General features: G+C 40.8%; 1 protein-coding gene across 1 annotated transcript in view; it reads left to right on the forward strand.

Moving 5' to 3' along the window:
* The window catches only part of LOC136874783 (little elongation complex subunit 2), a 325,510-nt gene that overhangs the window by 179,577 nt on the left and 121,693 nt on the right, over window positions 1-24,240 (forward strand). Inside the window, exons 4-6 of the mRNA XM_067148455.2 lie at window positions 348-479; window positions 624-749; window positions 1,129-1,261. Coding sequence (XP_067004556.2) covers window positions 348-479; window positions 624-749; window positions 1,129-1,261 — 391 coding nt within the window. The remainder of the gene's footprint in view (window positions 1-347; window positions 480-623; window positions 750-1,128; window positions 1,262-24,240) is intronic.

Genomic DNA, 24,240 nt, shown 5'->3' on the forward strand with positions numbered 1-24,240 from the left:
TGAAACGAAATTCCACTACCTTTAATTTCTCGTGAATAAACCATGACTGGAACTGCGAATGCTTAACATCAGACAAATACATAATACATTCACAACCAACTCAGTTAATGAACACGTTTAAAGGCGCGAACCTAGTAGACAGGGGGCAAGATAGCGATCCTAGCGGCCCGGCATTGAACTTCAGTGTAACCACTTCCATAGCGTTTTAAGGGCTCTATTTCCAGGCCTTGTATTATAACGTAGGCAACGGTCAGTCTGAATTATAGAGGACAAATTGTAGGTACATTATGTATAAAGTCCTTCAAATTTTTCAGCTGTTCCATTAATACTTGGTCATTTCTTTACAGCTGCTGAAAGAAGTTGTGATGAAAGAGCAGGTTGATTTTCTGGCATATGCCAAAAGTCAGTGGCCACGCCTTGCTGTGCGATGCAACGTTCTTAATGTGTGTGTGCAACGCTATGTAGAAGAGGCTTGGCAGGTATGTTTTAATGCCTTTGTATTATTGTCTTCTTTTGTTCTTGATTTACACCTAATTTTGGAAGTAAATTGAGAGGTAAAACTTTGGTACTAGTAGTAGTTGACAGTAAAAGAGTTTACTTGATTGCTTAAACTGCTGTTTCAGCATCGTTTGTGCAGGGTATTTTCATATCCCCGCTTTTACAGCGCATATGGTCAACCTATTCCTCTTGTCTATGCTCCAACCAGGCCGGATGTGCAATTGGATTTTCTTCAGAGCTTGCTAGAATTGGTAAGGTTTGATCGGCATTGCATATTTTATAGCACTTATATTATTCTTCCCCCCCCATAGTTCAAGAATTCCTTCTATGATACATTATTTTATTTATCAGTGATGTAATTACTGTTACATCCTGGTGGTAATTATAGTGAGTGGTGTTTTACTGGGCATATTCTAACTGAGTAAGTACTGGTACATTAGTTTGTTGAACAAGAATGCTGTTGTTTTGAAAGTAAACCAACATCAAAAAAGTATGTTACTCATTGTTTGTAAATTTAAGGGAAGATATTCTAAAAGTATAGAAGATATATAATATCTTGAGAATGTCATTTTATGAAAACTTTTCTTTTGATAACTGTGAATATTACAATGCAATAAATTCTTTTTTCAGGGTGAACTGCCAAGATTAGTTCTTCCTTGTTTAAAAAGTCGTACCAAAGTATGTACAGATTACAGCAAAATGACAGTAGAATATCCTCCAGGGGGCAGCGAGCAGGAGCCTAACTCGCTTTATAAAGTGCCAGGTTTGTAGAATTACTGATGACTCTGAAGTCTTTGCATGGTCAAGCACTGTCTTTTCAAACATGTTATATAGCTTTTACTTGATTTACATGTTTTTATGAAAGAATGGCTCTTGAGAGTCCACCTTTTCAATACTTTGTGATTATTATTATTATTATTATTATTATTATTATTATTATTATTATTATTGTTGTTGTTGTTGTTGTTGTTGTTGTTGTTGTTATTGTTGTTGTTATTAATTATTAGGATCAAGTAAATTTATTAAAATTTGATAATTTAATTTTCTCTCTTTACTGAATAAGGTAACGACAACAAAACTAGAGCATTATTTTCATTATTATCATCATCACCGTACGAATCGTTATCAGCACTGTAAATACTACCTCTGCAATGCGGAAACTGCATGCTTGCGTGATACGTGTTAAGAAGAATCGACCGGGCGAGTTGGCCGTGCGCGTAGAGGCGCGCGGCTGTGAGCTTGCATCCGGGAGATAGTAGGTTCGAATCCCACTATCGGCAGCCCTGAAGATGGTTTTCCGTGGTTTCCCATTTTCACACCAGGCAAATGCTGGGGCTGTACCTTAATTAAGGCCACGGCTGCTTCCTTCCAACTCCTAGGCCTTTCCTATCCCATCGTCGCCATAAGACCTATCTGTGTCGGTGCGACGTAAAGCCCCTAGGAAAAAAAAAAAACCGAAGAATCGAAAGAAAGACGAAGAAAAGAAGGAGAAAGGAAATTTAAGACCCGCTAATTCATTCTTATTCTTTAATCTTCCTTAAGAAGTAGGTGTAGATAAGTAATAAGAAGAAGAAGTGTAGGAGAGGAGCAGGAAGGAAATTTTAGGACCCTCCTGTATAGCATTCTCCAGTTAGACACCAACGAGCGATGAACCGACAGCGTGGGACACAAATCCAACTACGAGCTTTTTAACCGCAACAACTTTAATATATGCTATTGGAGCTGGAATTACCCTGGCTGCTGGCACTAGACTTGCCCTCCAGTGGATTTCGTTAAAGGATTTAAAGTGTACTCATTCCTATTATGGGGCCTCGGATGAGTCCCGTATCGTTATTTTTCGTCACTACCTCTTCGTGCCAGGAGTGGGTAATTTGCGCGCCTGCTGCCTTTCTTGGATGTGGTAGCCGTTTCTCAGGCTCCCTCTCCGGAATCGAACCCTGATTCCCCGTTACCCGTTACAACCATGGTAGGCGCAGAACCTACCATCGACAGTTGATAAGGCAGACATTTGAAAGATGCTTCGCCGGTATGAGGACCGTGCGATCAGCCCAGAGTTATTCAGAGTCACCAAGGCAAACGGACCGGACGAGCTGACCGATTGATTTTGATCTAATAAAAGCGTCCCTTCCACTTCTGGTCGGGACTCTGTTTGCTTGTATTAGCTCTAGAATTACCACAGTTATCCAAGTAAAGTGGTACGACCTAAGGAACCATAACTGATTTAATGAGCCATTTGTGGTTCCACCTTAATTTGGCTTGCACTGAGACATGCATGGCTTAATCTTTGAGACAAGCATATGACTACTGGCAGGATCAACTAGGGAGCTGGCTGGCTCGAGAGCTGACACTGACAGTCGTAGCCCGCCGCCGCCGAGTGCGCGGCCTGCGGGACACAGACTTGCTTTGCTCCGTTGGCCGGCCGAGTGGCCGCCAACTAAAATTTCATAGGCTGCCGAGCACGGGCTCTCACCCGGCCGGCGTGCCTTCACTAGGGATCGGGTCCCTTCACCATCCATTATTACATCTCCACTTCGTCCGCTGCCGAGGCCGGCAGGACCGTACGAGAGGCGTGTGACACTACATTCTCACGCCCGAGTAAAGGCGAGCGGTTACCAACATTACTGAGCACCGCATATGAGCATGAACACTGGATGTGCAGAGGCTCGCAGCATTGCAGCATGTGCATTGCAGTCGTGGGCAGGGAGCCTAATAATAATAATAATAATAATAATAATAATAATAATAATAATAATAATGGCTGAGCCACCATCAAGTAGCGCCACCTATACACTATAGTTTCTTTTTCCATTCTGACACATCATGACTGTAATCTCCATGTCTATTGTTTTCACTGCATCCATCTGTGATTTACGTATGTAATAAATAGTGTCATTCTAATATAAACTGTGCTGACCTTATTACTTTCTGAAACACCATGCCTTTTCAACAGATTATGGGCCCAGGATGCGCATTTGGAGTGATTAAATGCATAGTGATAAAATACAATGAAAAATGGGGACATGAAAACATCGTGTCGCGCATGGTTGGCGAGGTTGAGTTAAAGATTTAGCCAAGTGTCTTCTGTGAAGTAGTAGTGTGTGAAGATGAACAGTTCAAGTATGGTGCACATCGAGACATTGTCAAAGGACAACTTTGACATGTGGAAAATTCATATGAAGGTTGTGTTAGTAAAAAATTGTACGTGGGCGTATGTAGCTGGGATAAAGGTTAAGCCTGAACCGGTCATCGAGAACGCAGTCGCTGTTACAGAGTGGGAAGAACGTGACAGTGAAGCAATGTCAGATATCATCTTGGTGTTTCAACCCTCAGAATTGAAACAGGTAAAAGATTGTGTCAGTTTGTGCAAACTGTGACTAAAACTAGAATTGATTTACCAATTGAGGGGGCAGCGCGGAAAACAACATTATTAAATCAGATCATGCTTCAAAGAATGAGTGAAGATGGGGATGCACGCAATCATTTGCGGAAATTTTTTGACGCCGTGGACGAGCTCAGTATTATTGACGTGGCAATCAACGATGATTTGAGTCGCATTAAAGCAAAACAGATAACGTCCACTTTTTACAAAAAATGAGATAATGGTAGAAACATATCGGTAAAAGATGTGTCTACTGAAGCATGAAATAATATACTAGCAAAATCCATAACATCCTTAAGTATTTCCCCTTTAAAAACTCAGGTTAGATGCAAAACGGATGAAGTCCACTGCGTTTTAAAAGCAAAGTGAGTAAAGGACGCTTCAACCAACCAGAGCCTGACTTCTATGGCACGTGACAACAACATATATCATGGCTACGATTATGCTAAACCTGCATGCTTTCTACTAATGCTTTATTCGTAGTTTTATATCAGAGATTGCCTGCTTTCCATTTTTGAAAATGGAAGTATCACCTTCTGTAGTGTCTCCATCAAAGGCGAGAAAGAAAAGAGTCAATCTCGGTGCGACTAAGAGAGCTTTCATACAAGAGAACACACTAATGTTGACGATAGGACGATGATAGCTATGCTCCGAAGGTGGCTCCTGGAAGCACTAAGAGACGTAGAGGAGGTACAGTTAATTTTTCCAGTAAGAGGTCATTCCTTCATTCGCCCTGATCGGTTATTCTGTCTCTATGAAAAAGAATTCAAGAAGAGAGAAGTAATCGAAGATTCACAAATCTACATTAACATCGTTGAAAGAATTTCAACCATTCGTCAACCAGGGATTGACATGAAAATATTTAACTGGAAACAAGAGGCAACAGAGCACATGAAACCTATTCAACAATGGCACTTTAAATTTGCGCCTTGCAAGTGCTACTTTTTCAGGTGATTAAAAACGTCTCATCTCTTGGTCCTTGTGGATGGGGAGCTGTTTTACTATCATAAAACTGGAACCTACAGATCCCTGATGAAAACTAAGAAGAATGTGTCGGCTATAAACCCTTCACCTGTTCTAAAGAACACTACTTCAGTCAACAAGAATAAAGTGTCAGATATGAAAAGGTTCCTTGAATTGCACTTTGGCTCTGACTGGAAGTTGAGCCCATCGCTGAAATTCTATGTTGACTTCTTCGACTCTTGGGAGAGTCATCAGTCAGATGTCAACGAAAATGTTGATAATGAACTTTACAGTGCAACAGAGGAAGCTCCTGAACTGTGTGTTTAAATACCTACCCAGGGCACTCTTAAACCATAGTGAAAGAAACTTGGATATTATGTCTTCTTGTATTTTGTGATTTTAATAAATAGTAACAAAACGAGTAAAATCCATACTGCTAACATGCAAAATGAATAAAGTCCACTTCTTAGAAGCAAAATCAATGAAGTCCACTTTTAAAACAACAATAACAGTCTAAATAATGATACTACGAGTATTATTACTTGTTCTAATAATCAGTGAATTTTTTTTGTGATTTTATGCTTATATTTCGTAAGCAACTACCATGATGGAAGTTGTAGTGGTTTTTTTGCCATTTTCTTGAAATGTGCTGGAGTGGACTTTATCCATTTTGCTTTTAGGCTCATTTGTTGCCCATATTACTTCTGTATAGCTTGCCAGTTAGTTTTGAATACTTTCAGTGCGCGATAGAATCTTGCGATGAACTTCCAAAGCCCGAGGTATTACGTATAAAAATTGTCGAAGAAAGTGATGGGAGGCGCAGTGACCGGAACAACATGATGCAAAACTGTATGACTGTTGAACGAAAATACAAGAACAAGAATTATAGAAAGCCCACAAGCAAAGTCGATAAAAGCGAAAAAGGAGGTTCCACATCTCTTTGTTGTTTTCATTGTAAAAAGATAGGTTATAAGGCGAAGAGGTGCAAATCGAGTAAAAATGATCACAACAGTGCTCACAAGGCCGAAGGAAGAACCTTGCTATATATTACATCAGAACTGAACTCGTGCAAGTTTGTGACGGACCGCAACGCAGATACAGTGCGGTGCCTCGACAGCGGCTGTACAATTCTGATATTTGTGGCCCTATGAGGGTTTCCTCTAATGAAAGCGCGCGTTACTTCATCACATTCGTTGACGATGCGAATGGATGGTGCGCAGTGAAGTTTCTTCGTCAGAAAAATGAAGTCGTTAATGAGTTTCAGGACTCCAGAAAACGTTTGGAAACACAGAAAAATGCGATAAAGATTTTGCAGTCTGATAATGATACTGAGTACGCAAATTCCCAATTCGACGCACTGTTTAAGAGCTGCGAGATCCTATGACGCCTGACGATTCCACATAACCTGGAACAAAATGGAGTAGTGGAAAGGAAAAAACGTACACTCGTCGAGATTGCCAGATGTTTATTAATGCAGTCCGGACTTCCTCCTTCTTTCTGTGCAGAGGCTTATGCAACAGCGCATTACATTAGGAACGGATGTCCTACAAGTAAACTGGGTGAACGAACTCCTTACGAAGCCTGGACTGGAATGGTTCCAAATGTTTGTAAATTTGAAAAATTTGGATGTGAAACCTACTGCCTAAATCGTTTGCTGAACGTAGGAAAATTTGGTCCTCGGAGACAAAAGGGCATATTCCTCAGATATGTGAAGCAGTCCAAAGGTTGCAGAATTTGGACACCACAGGAATGAAAAGTAGAGATCTCACGTGATGTCAGGTTTTCGAAAGGAGACAGAAAAGAGCAAAAATACGATCTTGATATTTTCCCAAGTCAGCGCCCAAATGTAGACCACTTTGATGAAGATCATCCCAGGATAGAGCCAGAACAGGTTGATCCTTTCATCATTGTAAACATTACTCCTAGACACACAGAATGTACAGAAAGCATCAAAGATCTGGATAGTTCAGAAGAAGAATTTCTTGGTTTTGAAAATGAACCAGAACCAGAAACACGACAATCTCAATATGCTCCAGTAAGACCAAAAATGATTTGTTCGGGAACATGAGGCAGACCTCAAAAACTTTACCAGGAACACGGTGGAGGACAAATTGATTCGGTATGTCTGGCTGAGGTTCCAATTCAGATGGCATTTTCAGGTCCAGAGAAAAATGAGTGGATGCTGGCTATGGCAGATGAATTCGTCTCTATTCTAAGAAACAAGACCTGGGATCTCATAGACCGCCCAGAAAATAGGACGACAATTGGAAGTCGTGTAGCCTTTAGGAATAAGTATGGAGCAAATGGCAAGATCACAAGAAGGAAGCAAGAGTCGTGGCCAGGGGATTTTCCCAGATTCCAGGTATAGATTATACTGAAACGTTTGCACCAGTAGCACAACTCAGTTCAATGCGAATGGCTATTGTGCTCGCTGCTCATCATGGAATGTCTGTCCTACACTTTGATGTAGCAACCGCATTCTTAAATGAAATTTTTAAAGTGGAAATCTTTATGGAGGTACCAACCTACATGAAGGAAATTCTGAAATTCACCGTACAGGAAAGCAATGCAACATCCGAGATCATAGCTGAAGCCAAGAGGATGCTGAAGATGCTGAACAAGGATTGTGTATGCCATATTAAAAAGGCTCTGCATAGCTCGAAGTAGCCTGGCCTCTGTTGGCATTAACGCTTGAATGAGCAACTACTAAAGCTTGGTGTCAAACCAACGTCCAGCGATTCAAGCGTCTATGTGAAGGGTTCAGATGCTGATGCTCTCCTGATCATAGTTTATGTTGATGACATTTTAGTTTTGTCACGGAACTCAAGAGAAATTGACGAGGTCCACAAATTTCTACAAAAGTCGTTTGAGGTCAAAGACCTAGGAGACATTAAGTACTGTCTCATGATTTAGTTTTTTAGTTTTCTCGAGATGAGTCTGGTATCACCTTGAAACAGAAAGGTTACGTTATGGACATCTTAGATCGCTTTCGAATGTCTGATTGCAAGCCTGTGGCCACACCAATTGAAACTGGAATTAAACTGTCAAGATCAAGTACTTGGTCAAAGGATGATGGCGAGACCCCCCTACAGAGAGCTCATAGGTGCTCTTATGTACCTATCAACTGCAATGCGTCCAGACATATCTCAAGCAGTGAGTGTCTTAAGCCAATACAATGATTCTTTTGGCAAAGAACACTGGCAAGCAGCAACGAGGGTATTGAGGTACCTGAAGGGTTCTTCTGATGTGGGAATCACCTTTGGAAGTGATACCAGTAATTTAACTGGTTATATAGATGCTGATTGGGCTGCATTCATCAACGATCGCAGTTCATACACTGGCTTTGCCTTTACAATGTATGGCGGAGTCGTATCTTGGGAATCGAGGAAACAACAGACAGTGGCATTGTCCTCAACGGAGGCTGAATATACGGCCTTGAGTGTGGCATCGAAAGAGGCAGTGCACTTACTACAACTAGCAAGGGAGATTAACAGCGTGTCAACTGTACAGCTGTATAATGACAACATTGGAGCTCAGATGCTTGCTGGAAATGCTGTTTACCACTCTCGGACTAAGCACATTGATATGCAACATCATTTGGTACGAGAGGTTCTTTCATCTGTAGACATTCATCTCAAATACTTGTCAACTGAGAAGACGCCTGCAGACATATTAACCTAGGGACTGCCGAAGGATAAGCACTGGAAGTGCTTAGAATGTCTAGGTGTCAGAAGACTGAAACGTTGAAGCTGGTTCAGCCTTCAAGAGGGGGTGTTGAGAATATTAAATTCATATGGCTCTGGCTGAGCCACCATCAAGTGGCTACAGTTTCTTTTTCCATTCTAACACATCATGATTGTAATCTCCATGTCTATTGTTTTCACTGCATCCATCTGTGATTTACGTATGTAATAAATAGTGTCATTCTAATATAAACCGTGCTGACCTTATTACTTTCCGAAACATTGTGCCTTTTCATCATCATCATCATCATCAGCATTAGCATCATCATCATCATCATTATTATTATTATTATTATTATTATTATTATTATTATTATTATTATTATTATTATTATTATTATCATCTGCTTTTATTAATGGTGGCGAAGTTAGGTCTCATAGTCCTCTCTTACACTTAACCACACTTTTTATCATTGTAAAGAGAGAAATATTTATAATCTTATCTTACCAACTAGAAGTATTATAACACAAATAACATTAGCAAAATAAATATTCTTAATCTTATCTTATGAACTACCATTACAAACTAGAGTAACATGAGACAAAAGACATAATATAACATAAAATATTGTTAATATTAGAAAGTACATAAGCACAGTAAACGTACATTCACGCACACATTCACACCAGTCTTGTGACACACATCAAGGAGATGCTCACGGCAAGACAACTTAAAGGGATTTAAGTTTTTTATGGCTCTAATGTTATGGGTGAGAGAGTTCCATATTCTAGCTCCATTTGCAACAAAGGAACGGCTATATGGTGCTGACCTGCTGAGAGGGATAGCGAGTATACTGCCGGAGCGTGTGTTATGCTGGTGGAAAGAGGAAAGGAAATTCGGTTGTGAAGATAAGTAGTATAGGACATTCTCATTTAATACTCGAAATATTAATACTGCCACATGAAGGTTTCTATACTGTTCAAACTTTAGAAGGGAAAGTTGACGATACTGAGTAACATGAACATCATAGCGTAAGGAAACTTTAGCTAATTGTCACTTTCTTTTGATGTCTGCATCTAGCCGGTTGAGGAGTATGTCCAGCTCTGCGGGTGTGTTTAAATAGTGTTTCTTCCCGCCATTGTCCATTATCACTATTCGACTGTCCTGTGACCAGGCTCGTCTTCCCACCAGCTCACACCGGGCGAGTTGGCCGTGCGCGTAGAGGCGTGCGGCTGTGAGCTTGCATCTGGGAGATAGTAGGTTCGAATCCCACTATCGGCAGCCCTGAAGATGATTTTCCGTGGTTTCCCATTTTCACACCAGGCAAATGCTGGTGCTGTACCTTAATTAAGGCCACGGCCGCTTCCTTCCAACTCCTAGGCCTTGCCTATCCCATTGTCGCCATAAGACCTACCTGTGTCGGTGCGACGTAAAGCCCCTAGCAAAAAAAAAAAAACACCAGCTCACGTGCCTTGTTGAGCATCCCTTTCCGAGTAACAGTGAGAGACTCTGTGACCAGGAGATCCGTCCCTTTGAGAGCATGTTTAGCCCACCACACCACATTACGTTGATGATAATGAGTAAATTTCACTATTATGGCCTTTTCCCTGTTGTTAGAACAACAGTAGCAGTTCTTCTACAGGCCCTTAGCCTATGATAGCGGTCAATGCCCTCCATGGTAAGCTTGATGTTTAGTTTCTGCTTCACCATATTGAGTACCTTAGCTGCTTCATCTTCCTCTGGGCACTCGCTGATCTCATGGATGAGGAGGCAATTTCGCCTGGAGTATTGCTCAGCTTGGTCCAGTTTTTCCTCCTGCACTTTCAGTGTTTGGTGCTATGAGACTAATTCCTCCTTTATGGAGACCAATTCAGCTCCAACAGTGGCTTGGAAATCAGTGAAGTCCGAGTGGAGATCCTGGAGTATGTCTCCATCTGCATTTAGGTGAGGGGCCCATGTGGCGGAGTCCATATCAGTTGTTTACATAGTCTTTTCTTAAATGATTTCTAAGAACTTGGAAATTTATTGAATATTTCCGTTAATAAATTATTCCAGTGAATATTTGCCCCGTTTTGTCCTCTTGAATTCCAACTTTGTCTTCATATTACGGTATTGCTCCTGTTGAGTAATAAGAATAGTCATTGTATTAATATATTAATAATATGATGAGAGTCTAATCATCCTGCTACCATTTGTGACAGTAGACGGTTCTACCTGCGACTGTCTGGCTAAGGGTTGGGCGGCCGTTACCAAACCTGACAAACTAAGGGAGAACCAATGGCTATGGGCAGAGGAGTTCACTCTTAGGGGGCTTGTTGAAGACTTTGTGTAGGAAATGACACATAAATTCAACAGGAAGCTGCTGCCTTGCAGATGTGGCAGGAGACTGCTAAAGGCTAAGAGAGATAACCCTCACAGAAAATCTTCTCTAACAGTAGGCTTAGCAAGTCAGTTAGAGAGTAACTGCAATCGCTTTCACGACTAATACGAACCTCGGATCGAAGAACTGAAGACAATGAGAACAGCTAAGTACGTATGACGGCTTACAGCCTGGAGCTTCACCAGCTACGAAACCCAATCAAGACCCTGATTGGACTGAAACCTTAAATTTTCTAACACTGACAAATAAAACAAGAAATAGTTGATATGATGGAAAGGAGGCAAATTCTTATCATGGGGATGAGTGAAACCAAATGGAAGGCAACAGGAATAAGACAACTCCGTCTAGACTATAAACTATACTGGTCTGGAAATAACTTGGAGTCAAGAAATGGAGTGGGCTGTATACTTCATAAAGATATTGATGTTTGTAAGCCAGGTTGAATTTGTCAGTGATAGAATAATTAAAGTGTCAGTAAATTGGAATTAAGACAAATATCATATAATCCATGTCTATGCTCGACAATCAGGATGTTCAAATGAAGAAAAAGAAGCCTTCCTGTCCAACTTGGAAGAACATATGGAGTGTGAAAATTTGGTAGTAATATGCTCAGGTTGGATCAGACAGACTGGGCTATGAATCCTCCCTGGGTCCACATGGAATGGGGAATAGGACAACAGAGGGTGAACATATTCTAGATCTTTGTACAGGAACAATACGGTTGTAAGTAACACTTTGTTCAAGAAAAGGGACACGCATAAGATCACAAGATATAGTTGGGGTGATCAATATGGAACTGTGATTGATTATATATTCACCTACCAAGAAGTTTGGAAGATTCAAAGTAATTCCTAGTGAAAATTTGGATGGCGACCGCAAGCTGTTGGTTGCAGATATCACAATGAGAAGACCTCCCAAAGTCTACAACAAAAGAACACCAAAAATAAAAATTTGGAGACTTTCTGAACCAAGGGTGAAGGAAATGTTTCGAGAAGATGTTACCAAAAGATGATCTGCAAATTAGGAATGGGTTAACCTGAGGAGAGTATTGGTGAAGACAGCTGAGAGAGTATGTGGAAGGCAGAGCCAAATAAGAAAATCCAAAGAAGCAGCATGGTAGAATGAGGATGTAAAAGCTGCTGTCAAAGCTAGAAATGGTGCAAGAAAAGCTTTCTACCATGCCAGAATGCAAGGAAATCCAAGTGAAATTGAGGATAAACTATCATTTTACAGGGAAAAAAGATTACAGGTCAAAAGAATAGTTGACATTGAGAAACGGAAATGCAAAGAAGATCTTGCCAATAGAATAGGCCAAGACAAACACAAGAAGCTCTTGTATAGCATTGATAACAACAAAGGAAATGATGATAGTAGCCTACTATCAACACAGTAGAGCTTCCAAACTGAAAATGAAACTAAAAATGAAATATTACAGGAGTTCAGTAGATATTTCAATCACTTACTGAACTGTAATACAACTGACGACACACAAGATGACCCTCTAAACCCTATAAATTATAATGTAGAAAGTTTGACCTGGTTGGAAGTGGAGACAGCAATATGTAAAATGAAAAACAACAAGTCTGCAAGATTGGATGAGTTCAGTGTGGACATGATCAAAGCACTTGGAGAACCTGGAATACAATGGTTATACAGAGTACTAAATAAAATTTGGGAAGAAAATGAAATCCCCAGTGACTGGAGGCAAGGAGTGATTATTTCACTAGGTATTTAAGAAGGGTTACCGAAAGAAGTGTAACAACTATAGAAGTGTAACCCTTCTTTCTCATGGATTAAATATATACGAGACCATCCTGGAGAGAAAAATCAGAAAATTTGTTGAACCTAAACTTGAGGATAAACAATATGGATTTAGAGTGAACAGATCAATGCTAGACCTCATTTTTTCGAAAAGAATGCTCCTTGAAAAATATTGGGATAAGAATAGAATGGTTATAGTGGTATTCTTGGATATTGAGAAGGCATATGGTCATGTACCACCTAAGCACTGAGACGTAAAGAAGTGCCAGATGAGATTATAGCTCGAGTAAAACAACTATATCGAAAGACAAAGGAGCGGAGTCCAACAAGGAAGTTGTCTATCACCACTTCTCTTCATTACTATAATGGATGAGGTTATAAGAGCAGTGAAAATGAAGGATCAGACAACAAATGCACTTGTATTTGCTGATGATGTTATTCTATGGGATGAGACAAAAGCAGAAGTTCAAGCTAAACCAGATCTTTGGCAAGAAGAATTTGAAATAATGGGTATGATCATCAGCCAAACTAAAACCGTCAGTTTAGTAATGAGTCAAAATCTTGAAGCAGTCCACCTGTGAGTGCAAAATGAAGAAGTAGAAATTATCAATAACTTGAAATACTTAGGGAGCTTTGTTTCTTTTGACAATACCATAAACCAAGAAATAGGCAATAGAATAAAAGCTGCAACAAAATTCTACCACTTCGTTCATCAATTACTTTGGGATGACTCATTTCCCCAAGCTTGCAAGTTCACACTGTACAAAACATATCTTGTACCAATTCTAACATATGGACTGAAATGAATTTCCTTCGGTCATGTCCCCAAAAGACAACGAGAGACAAAACAAGGAATGAAAATATTCGGCAACAACTTGCATTGGACAAAATCCTGTTGGAAACTTAGAATTAAGCAGATTATGATGGCATGGACATATGAGGAGGATGGCTCCAATTAGGAGTCCAAGAGCATACATACTATGAAAGGAATGTTGTTGGTAAGAGGCTCAGAGGGAGGCCTCGTGATAGTTGGAAAAAACAAATTTTCAAAGAACTTGCAAAACGTGATGTAAACTGGCAGCAAAAGGTAGAACATCAGCTGTGGATAGACAGGACGAACTGGAAGAGGCACCCGACTTCCTGGAGTGGAAAATCGATGATGATGATGAGAGTAGGTCCAATCGTAGAGGCTAATGTGATGCAGTAGTGTTTAACATGATAACAGTGTTGGCCTGTGAATCCTCAAAGTCATCACACATTAGCTGTATGTATATAATTTACTACCAGCAAAATAGTTCTCTGTTGTTACTGGTATTCTTGAATTTTTTTGTTTCCTTGCTGAACTGTCTGCATCTTTCTCTTCACATACACAAGTTAAGTGACATCAACAGCATCATTCCTTGCTTTGAATAATTATTTAGCAAAACATTTGCAACAATTGAGGGTTTTTTTTTTTTTTTTTTTGGTCACACAGTATATCCTACTAATTCCTATTCCACACAGGCACACATAAATTGGGAAACCTGTATCACCAAACAACATTGTTGTAGAGACAACAACTAATACATCTTTTGATCTTTACACCTTCAAGCATGTCTTGATTAACATTATTGAAAAACCTTGCACTTAGGACACAGCTAGCAATGTCAGCAATAAAGTACACCAAGATTATTTTACATCACTTACAGTTTAAGCTCATATGTAAGGACAATATACTATAGACTTGTTTAAATGTGTCAAGCATGAAAAAAGCACAGAATAAGGTGAATAATGTGAAATAAATAAGAACACTTGGAGATTAAAAATTAACTTCGTGTTCCCGCCTAATACAGTGTCAAACATACGACTGATGAACATGTTACCAAGTATCAGCCTTCCAACCTTTTACTAGAGTTGTCTGTGGGTAATGGCATTTCATAATCTGCTAAGAGTTGTCCATCTGAAATGTTCAGTGTATTTTGTGAAAGCATTTTGTAAAAAATGGAATTTTTTAAAACTCCTGTGTTAGAGGACTTGGCAAATGACTCAACATCCGCATATGCAAACAGAAATTTGAATCACATACAGCTAGTAAGAAATGGAGAAAAAAATGTTTTTGAAGAATAGTGAATAGTAGGCTTAATTATTCAAATGTGTTTGCCTACGATTGCACCTATGCAGTTGAAAAAACTGTACAAATTCTCAAATCCTTAGGAAATTTGTAGCCACTTTTCCGTAGATGGGAGTGGTATTTGTTGTAGTCTTTGCCAAACAGCTTCACATACTTGTACAGTTTTGGAGAATGTTGAAATCCCCATTCTGCGGAGAAAGCACAGCCAGTCTCCAGGTACCTGTAAACAAGCAAATATATCTCTTTTTGTTTTCAGATAAAGCTTTGCAAAGGAGATGGAAAAGTGTACATGATTCCTTTTCAAGAGAAATCAACACCCAAGAACTTGAAGGAAATCTGGGTCAGCAAAGTCAAACCAGTGTAAATGTGTTTACTGCTTCCAACTCGGATAAAATTGAAGTAGGCAAAAATATAGAAGAATAGGAAGTTAACCAAAAGGACTCACCAAGACAAATTCCAAAGAAACAACTTACTGCAGGGACAATCTATCAAGTAGGTAGCACAAAAGGAAAATGTCACAGATAATAGAAACAGTTAAAATAAAACTAATGGACGGAATGGCAGATTGTCTCATCCAACCGAGATGGACTCCTACAGAAAGAGGAAACTGAAGGAAGTCATCTGGTTTTACTGTCTCCACTGAAAGATTTAAAGTGAATTCTGGAGGAAAATAAATTGAATGCTAAATTCAAGATTATGTTAATGTTAAAAGATGGCAAAAGTCATCACAAAATACATACACCGCATAAGCAGAAAATGAGGTAACTGCTTTACGAATATGTCAGCAATAATCAGTAGCTCATCATGTGAACAACATATCAGTAAAGGAAGCAATGTTGCATAATAAACATCTTACCTTTCATTCTTCTTCTTCTTTGTCGTTTAGGCCTACTGAGGACCACGGGGCTCGTATCTACTCTTGGGTAAAGTTGTTGCTTTCTTCTTCTTCCAATACTCCTTCATTTGCTGACTATGAGCCAGCTTTCTCTCCTCGGTCCACTTAGTTCCTGTAGTCTTCTTACTTGTAAGGGACGTTGGGAAAACTCCGTGTCGGATGGCTTGACGGAACAGTAGTCGGTCATGAGTTTGTCCCGGTGGGATATCTAGTTGTTCCATATCTGACTTAACTGACGTGATCCATTTGTTCTTAGAAGCCTTGCCTCTTCCTGTTACTGTGAATATCCTGTTGGTGAGTCTTTCGGAATCCAGATGGGCCAAGTGTCCATAAAAGGTCAGGCGCCTTTTCCTTATAGACGTGACGATGTCCTCCTGGTGTTCATACAGTTCATTATTATGGCGGATTCTGTAAGTGCCCCCATCCTCTCTGATTGGTCCTAATATCCTCCTCAGGATCTTCCTCTCTTTTAACTCCAGCTTTCTGAGTGGGCCCTTCCTAGCCATTACAAGGCACTCAGAAGCATACAGAACAGATGGTTTGACTACCGAGTTGTAGTGTCTGAGCTTGAGGTTCTTGGAGAGGCACTTAGATGAATAGATATTACGACACGAGTGATAAGCCCTTTCAAACTTGGTACATCTGGCATCTATGGCTGGGTTCTCGCTCTGATTCGCAGAGATCCATTCTCCCAAGTACTTAACCGCAGGTACTTTTCGTATGGTAGCATCTGTGAGAGGAATTGTAGAAGGGGCCTCCTTGATATTGGTCATAAATTCAGTCTTCTGGATGCTGATTTTCAGACCAGTCTTAACTGCTACACAATAAGTTGTAGGTAGCCTCCTCTATATTGTTTGCCAGTAGAATGAGATCATCGGCAAAGGCTAGGCACGGGACAATGAGGTTGTCTCTCTTGTACCCAAGCTTCAGTCCAGCTCCCGGTGGTAGCATAGTTCTCCATTCTCTAATGATCTTTTCCAGGACACAGTTGAAGAGAATGCAGGAGAGACCATCACCCTGTCTAACTCCTGTTCTGATTGGAAAGCTTTCAGATAGTTCACCTCTGAACCTGACCTTGGACGTCGTGTTCCTCAGAGTGGCTTGAATCAATCGTAGGGTCTTCCCATCCAGACCAAGTTCCCATAGTATGGAGAAAAGGGTGTCTCTGTCCACAGAGTCATAAGCTTTCTGAAAATCTACTAGGACCACCACCCAGGGATGTCCACCTCGGCTTTTGTAATTGAGAACTGTCTTAAGATTGTGTATCTGTTCTGGACAAGATCTAATCTTACGGAAACCAGCTTGGTATTCACGTAACTGTGAGTCTAGCTGTGTGGTGACTCTATTAAGCAGGGCTACAGAGAGGATCTTGTAGGTAATTTGTAACAAGGAAATACCTCTATAATTGTTGAGATCTGTCTTACTTCCCTTCTTGTGGAGGGGGTGAATCACGGCAGACGTCCATCCTTCGGGTAGGGACTCTGTTGTCCATATGTCCTTTATGATTTGATGGATGCTCTGCAAAGACTGGTCATCTGCATGTTTCCACATCTCGGCAACTATGCCGTCTTCACCTGAAGCCTTGTTGTTCTTGAGACCAGCGATGATGTCCTTTATTTCTTCTCTCGTAGGTGGTTGAGAATCAGGGTTCCTGTGTGAAGGCTCATGGAAAATAAGCTTTTCTTTAGGTTCCTCTGCGTTTAGTAGCTTCTGGAAATAATCTGCAAGAGTTTTGGTGCAGTCTTTATTGTTCAGTTGAAGTTTTCCATCTGGCCCGTGGAGGATGAGGGTAGGAGCTGTGTACTGGGTCGTTTGCTTCTTAAGTCCTTTGTACAGGTCTCTTGAGTTGTTTCTCTGAAAATTATTTTCAGCCTCTTGCATTAGGCTCCTGAGGTAATTTCTCTTGGCACTGCGGATGGTGTTAGCTGTAGCTTTTCTTTGCATGAGGAAGGCTTCATAATTAGCTTCAGTTTTATGTTGGTTCCACCTAGTCCAGGCTTTACGCCTTTCTTCTATAGCCTCATCACACTTTGAACTCCACCATGGGTGTTTGCCTTTGGTTGATGAGGCAGGGATAGTTTCTTGAGCGGCATCCAGCAACGCCTTTTGTAAGGCAGGCCATCCTTCTTTCTCTGTGTTCTTCCTGAGGGTATCTTGAAAATCACAATCCTCATCGTGCAGTCGCAGAGTGTTGAACCTGGGTATCTTACGACTACTTTGGAGAGTTGGTGTTTTTCTAAAGGGTTGCATATTAATCTTAACAAGTGAAAGGTAGTGATCAGAATCTATGTTGGCTCCTCGTAATACCTTGACGTTCTGTATGTCCGTATGATGTTGCTGTGCTATAGCAACATGGTCTAACTGGAATTCACCAAGCATAGGATTTGGACTCCTCCAGGTTTTGGCCTTTCTAGGTAGATGTTTGAAGGCTGTTGATTTCAGGACTAAGTTGTACTTGTCACAGAGTTCAATGAGACGTTCTCCATTTCTGTTTGTTCTCTTATGGGCTGGATAATGGCCCACTATCTTGCGGTACTTCCACTCCTTACCGACTTGTGCATTGAAGTCTCCCATGAGTATGATGGAATGGTGGGAAGGGATCATATCTAGAGTTTCTTCTAAGGTGGCCCAGCATTGTTCTACATTTTCCAGGTTTGAACGGTTTGTGTCATTCGTGGGTGAGTGGAAATTTACGATTGTGTATGCTCTGTTACGAGACCTGAAGGATAACGCGGAGGTCCTTCCGTTAGGTGAAGTGAAATCTAAAATATGTTCAACCATCTTGTGGTGTACCGCGAACCCAGTACCAAATTGTGGAAGTGTCTTGATAACTCTTTCACCAGGTTTCCCCTTGTAGATTCTGTACACTCCGGACTCTATTGTATCCTCGTCGGTAAACCGAGTCTCTTGCAGCGCTGCTATCATAACCTTGTACTTTTCCAGCATGTCAAGCATTTGTTTGAGCTTACCTACCTTCAGTAGGGAATTAATATTTATTGTAGCAAAGTACTCGATGTTTCTCTTTGGTTGTCGTTTAGCAGAATTAGATAGAAGTGGGAAGCATGAAGGTGCAGGTTCCCCAGAATCCGATGACCTGCTTGCCCCAGACTGTGTGGGGGTGGATTGTTTACCACCTGGGGTACATTTCTGAATATTCTTTGTCTCCATGTTTCGAGTATTACGAGAGTCGTAATGGTGGTTACCTAAAAGGTAACGGGTTTTTAACTATCAAGGTTGTAAGCCTTGAAGCCACCAGCACTGATCGGCTCACCGACCCAGTTTCCCGCTGGGATTGGTTACCCAACCTTCCACTGGGTTGCTCGGTTTAACAGGGACACCTCTTGTAGGTTACATGCTGGAGTTGGAGTGAAGGAGGCTAAGTTGGGTTCTCTTGCTGAACCCAATATGTTATAGTTGCAGATGACAAGCAACGACGTGTTTCACTCCCATTTGCCCAGAGCCATGTGATGACAAAAGCCACATGGACTCCTCCCAGGTTAATTCCTGGGACCCTTACCTTTCATTATTGTAGATATTCCATCACAAAACTTCCTCCGTTCTTGATTGTTTGCCATGATGCACAATGCCCATGAACAGGTGATGCACTTGTACCTTTTACTTTTTTTCCCTGAGCATCCATATCCTTTTCCAAAGAGTTCAAATTGTTGGCTAGTAGATGGCAGCAGCAATCAAAGATTCAACTGTACTACATTTTTTGTGAGTTCTTTACTTAACTACTAACATTCTTCACTTAACCACTAAAACTTTCACCACATAAAGTAACCTTTTTAGATTTTGTCACTTGTTCCAACTTTTTCTGAACCTTTCCTATGTTCTGATAATGTTATTTGTTTTACATTTTGCTGCATACCTACGTGTGCCAGGCTTATCACTTTTATCTATCATATCTGACCTACCTTGGTCAACTCTTGTTCTTTTCTGACCCCAACAGTATTAGAGCATTTGAGGCTTATGGATCTTTCATTTCCACATCCTTCATGGCCCTTACCTTTCTTTGGCCAGTATCTTCAATTTTCGAAGTGTTGGACCCCATTCATTTTTTTCCCCTCTGAGTAACGTTAATCAAGGATGGTTGCCTAGTTGTGCTTCCTCTCAAGGCAATAATCACCAAGACCACTACCACAGTTGGCTGGGTCACCCTTGTTCTTGAAGATGGGAAATATTAAGCTCGTTGACCAAACATTGTTTTTTTTTTAACATAACAAATTTCATCTTAATTTATCCATATTGAACTGAGTTTAAAAATACAGTACTTATAAAAACTGAAAGGTTCCACCTATTCAATACAAAAACAATGTTGCCTGATTGTATTACAACATAATCACTTTATTAGCAGTACTTGTTTCGATGTTTTTACAACACCATCATCAGCTGCGTTAAAGTAAAGAGAAACAGGCAATTAATATAAAATACATCTCAACATTATTTACACAACTTGCTCCTTTAGATATTACATTAAATTATAAATAGATAAAATTGACTTGTATTGCTACCAGTTAACAAATTTATGGGTCAAAAACAGTTAAAAACAAACAGCATGAAAAAGATTTTCCATCTTAGGGTATTGAGTTCGATCATTTTACATTTGGTGTTGCTAAATTACTATTTTTACACCTTGTGTGTCATTTCAATGTCTCTGATCCTCAAGATCAGAAATAATCACTAAGTTGAAAGGTATAGGTTATATATTAAATTTTGGTTGCTATTAAAATTGATGTTAAACTGTTTTTTTACATTAAAAACATATTACACCAATAAAAAATCATTGTGTTGACATTCATTATGATATATACAATAAAATGTGCCAACTTCTAAAACTGGGTGCTGGAGGCTTTTGAAATACAGTGTACACTGCCCTGGGATGCAAGTGCATGCGATGTGTGACTTTGTGATATAACTGTTTAGCTTGTAAGAATAATCTGTAGTGTTAGAACAAGTGCGGAACTAAAAGAGATAGAGCGCGTGAACTATGTGTGTGTTATGAGCGAAAGTTATGTGTAGTCCTGTGTAGTTTAGTGCTTAGTTAATAAATCTTAGTATAGAACCTACCGCTGGCCCCGTGGTGTAGGGGTAGCGTGCCTGCCTCTTACCCGGAGGTCCCAGGTTCGATTCCTGGCCAGGTCAGGGATTTTTACCTGTACCTGAGGGCTGGTTCAAAGTCTACTCAGCCTATGTTATTGGAATTGGGGAGCTATCTGATGGTGAGATAGCGACCCTGCTCTAGAAAACCAAGAATAATGGCTGAGAGGATTTGTCATGCTGACCACACAACGCCTCGTAATCTTCGGGCTGAGCAGCGGTCGCTTGGTAGGCCAAGGCCCTTCAAGGGCTGTAGTGCCATGGGGTTTAGTTTGGTTTGGTTTTTAGAAGCTACCAGTCTAGTGTTAATTTATCTTACTACCCTGCCAACTCGTCACAATATTTACAAGTCACTGATAGGTTGATTATAACTGAAGAAGGAACATCTGAAGTGTGACAATTTCAATACATAAACAAAACAATTCTCTAAACCTAAGGTTTGCCAACTGCAAAAATAAACATTCCATTATGAAATAATTAGAGTTCATCTCGCTAGAGGGAGCAATTAAACCGATTGTAGAGACATCTTAATAGTTGAAGACTAAAGTATCTTGTAGTACACCAGTTCAACTTCGTTTACACAGATGGCCTTCGAGAAGGCGCACAGCTTAACTGACCTGAGATGGTATACCCATATAGTTGGTCCTTTATTGGACATTATAAATTTTCCACCTAACTCATTCCTGGTTGCCAGTGTTTCGTCCCAGTGTGCTAAGTTGGGCTCATCAGTTGGTATTAATAGCACACCTACCAAAATGCATGGCTAGTGCATACCATGGAGGCCTCTGCGTAGGCTACTTGGAGCCACCAGCAGTGTCAATGCACTATGAGAGACTTTGTCTCATTTTCAAAAAATTGATGCCTGCCTGGCCATCAGGGGGTTTCCCATAGGGAACCTGAAATATTTGTTCCAAATGAGTAAATGTATAATACCAATTGAATTGAGGTGGGATAGGAATGTAGACAAGTTTAAATTGAGTGAGTTAGGATATGTACAAGGTTTAGGTAGGATAGCACGAGGAATGTAGTGGACTGTAGGTATAGGACACGAGGTAGGTAGCCGTTCATCTCACTGGATTCCTGTGGAATTATTAACAAGATATATTTATACACTTAAATACACACGTGACACACAATAAGAACACTCCCTACACATATTTACATTCACATAAAACTCTGAATGTGCTAGTTGCACTGACTACTATGTCATCGTCCTTACTTCACGCGACAGACTGTCCTTGTCCTCTTCATCTCACTGACTCCCACAGAGTCTCGTCGCCAGAAGTAGCAGGTAGTCTACCGCATCCTAGTGGCAATACAAAATAGCACTGTCCAAATCTGACCTCTGGCGAGGGCTTGCTAAATTAGGGCTAAATTAGAGTGGAAGCAAAGAGGCAAATTTAAGTCTGGTGATCAAACATGCCGCCCACAAAAAAAGGGTTAAACACTTTTTTCACACACAGAGCACAAAAAAGGAACAATCATGAAGTAAACTACAATACAAACACACAATATTCAGATATAGTCTCCTTGAGAAGTGGGAAGTGGACAAAGTTTTGCAATAGGCCTTTTAAATACTCCAGAAGAAGTACGGATAGTGGCGACGCGTATTAGTCCATCAGCACCAGGGTAGACCTGATCAATTACCGCGAGCTTCCAACACAGTGGGGGGGTGTTGTCTTCCTTGACAATTACTAATGTGCCAGGTTGCACATTATTGTTTGATAGTGTCTATTTACTCCTCTGCTGCAGATGGGAGAGGTAGAGTGTTGACCACGCCTTCCGGAATCCTTGGAGCTGCCGTTGTAGTTGCTGCCATCTAGATAGTACATTGAGGCGTACATTTACTCAGATCTGGTTCGGGAAGGGTAGTGATAGGTCTTCCAATAAGAAAGTGACCAGGAGTGATAGCAACTAGATCGTCGGGATCATCGGATAGGGGGACTAGAGGCCTAGAGTTAAGACATGCTTCGATTTGTGTTGTGAGTGTTGCCAGCTCTTCAAAGGTAAGGAATGCCGTTCCCATCACTCATCGAAGATGACGCTTGAATGATTTGATGCCAGCCTCCCTAATGCCTCCGAAGTGTGGAGCCTGAGGTGGAATGAAGTGCCACTCAATGCCTTTAGTGCTAGCGAAGGTTGAGATCTCTCGTTGATGATGTTCTTCGTTGAACAATCTCTGCAGTTTCCGAAGTTCCCTGTCAGCGCCTACGAAGTTTCTGCCATTGTCCGAGTACATGTACGCGGGTCTCCCTCGTGATGAGATGAAGCGTTTGAGAGCAGCAAGAAAGGCCTGGGTAGTCATGTTGCTAACAATTTCCAAGTAAATAGCCCTAGTAGCCAAACATACAAAAATTGATACATAACATTTCAGCTTTGCACTGTTTTTACGAGAGCCTGATTTTATATACAGTGGGCCAGTGTAGTCAATCCTGCAGTGTAGGAATGGATTGGCAGGTGGATACTCTTTAGCTTGGCAACTGACCCATTAATTGCTGGGCATTTTTTGCCTTGAACTTATGGCAGATAAGACAATGGTGTATGATTTTCCGAATGGTATTCCTTCCGTTTGTTATCCAGTATTGCTGTCGAAGAGAAGAAAGTAGCAACTGACACCCAGCGTGTAACATTCGTTGATGTTCGTTCTCGATAACCAATTTAGTTAGATGGTGACTTGGGGGCAAGATTATTTGATGTTGTTGGTTGAAAAGGTGCTCCGATCGTTGTAATCTGCCCCCAACTCGAAGAAGTCCTTGCTTGCAGAGGAATAGATTAAGGGATATAAGCTTGCTCTTCTTACTAATCGCCTTTTTAGTCCGAAGGGCATCAATCTCTCCACCATATGCTGATGCTTGGACACTCTTGATACGTGCATATAGTCCACAATGTAACTCTTGAAAGTCTAATTCGCCAGTCTTCCTTTCCGTAGGACAAAGTTTGGCCTTGGCGGCAAATCTGAGGCAGTATGCTGTCACTCTCTGCAGTCATGCAAGCTTAGAGAATCGCTTCATGAATTCATCTTCAGGTTGAAGTGCTATGAGACTGACCACTGGCTTCTGCTGTTCTGGGATGTCCTGAGTCTCTGCAGAAGGGATTGAATCAGGCCATGACAGAGTATCCTCCACAAGCCACGGTGATCCATTCTACCAGAGTGATTTAGCGATAAGGGTGTCTAGGGTGAATACTCGTGAAATCAGATCCGCAGGATTATCTCCTGAAGCAACATGCTTCCAATCTGCAATTGATGTGCTGTCTTTAATTTCTACAACTCTGTTGGCAATGAAAGTCTTCCACCGTGTAGGCGATGCTGCAGTCCATGAAAGAACTATAGTCGAATCTGTCCATAAATGGATGCTGCTAATAGACAAATTTAAGATTGATGTCACCTTCCTGAGAAGACGAGCTAGAAGCAATACTCCACATAACTCTAGATGAGGAAGGGAGACCTTTTTCAATGGGGTGACCTTTGA

Source organism: Anabrus simplex, chromosome 5 (assembly GCF_040414725.1).
Source record: "Anabrus simplex isolate iqAnaSimp1 chromosome 5, ASM4041472v1, whole genome shotgun sequence".
Taxonomy (NCBI): domain Eukaryota; kingdom Metazoa; phylum Arthropoda; class Insecta; order Orthoptera; family Tettigoniidae; genus Anabrus; species Anabrus simplex.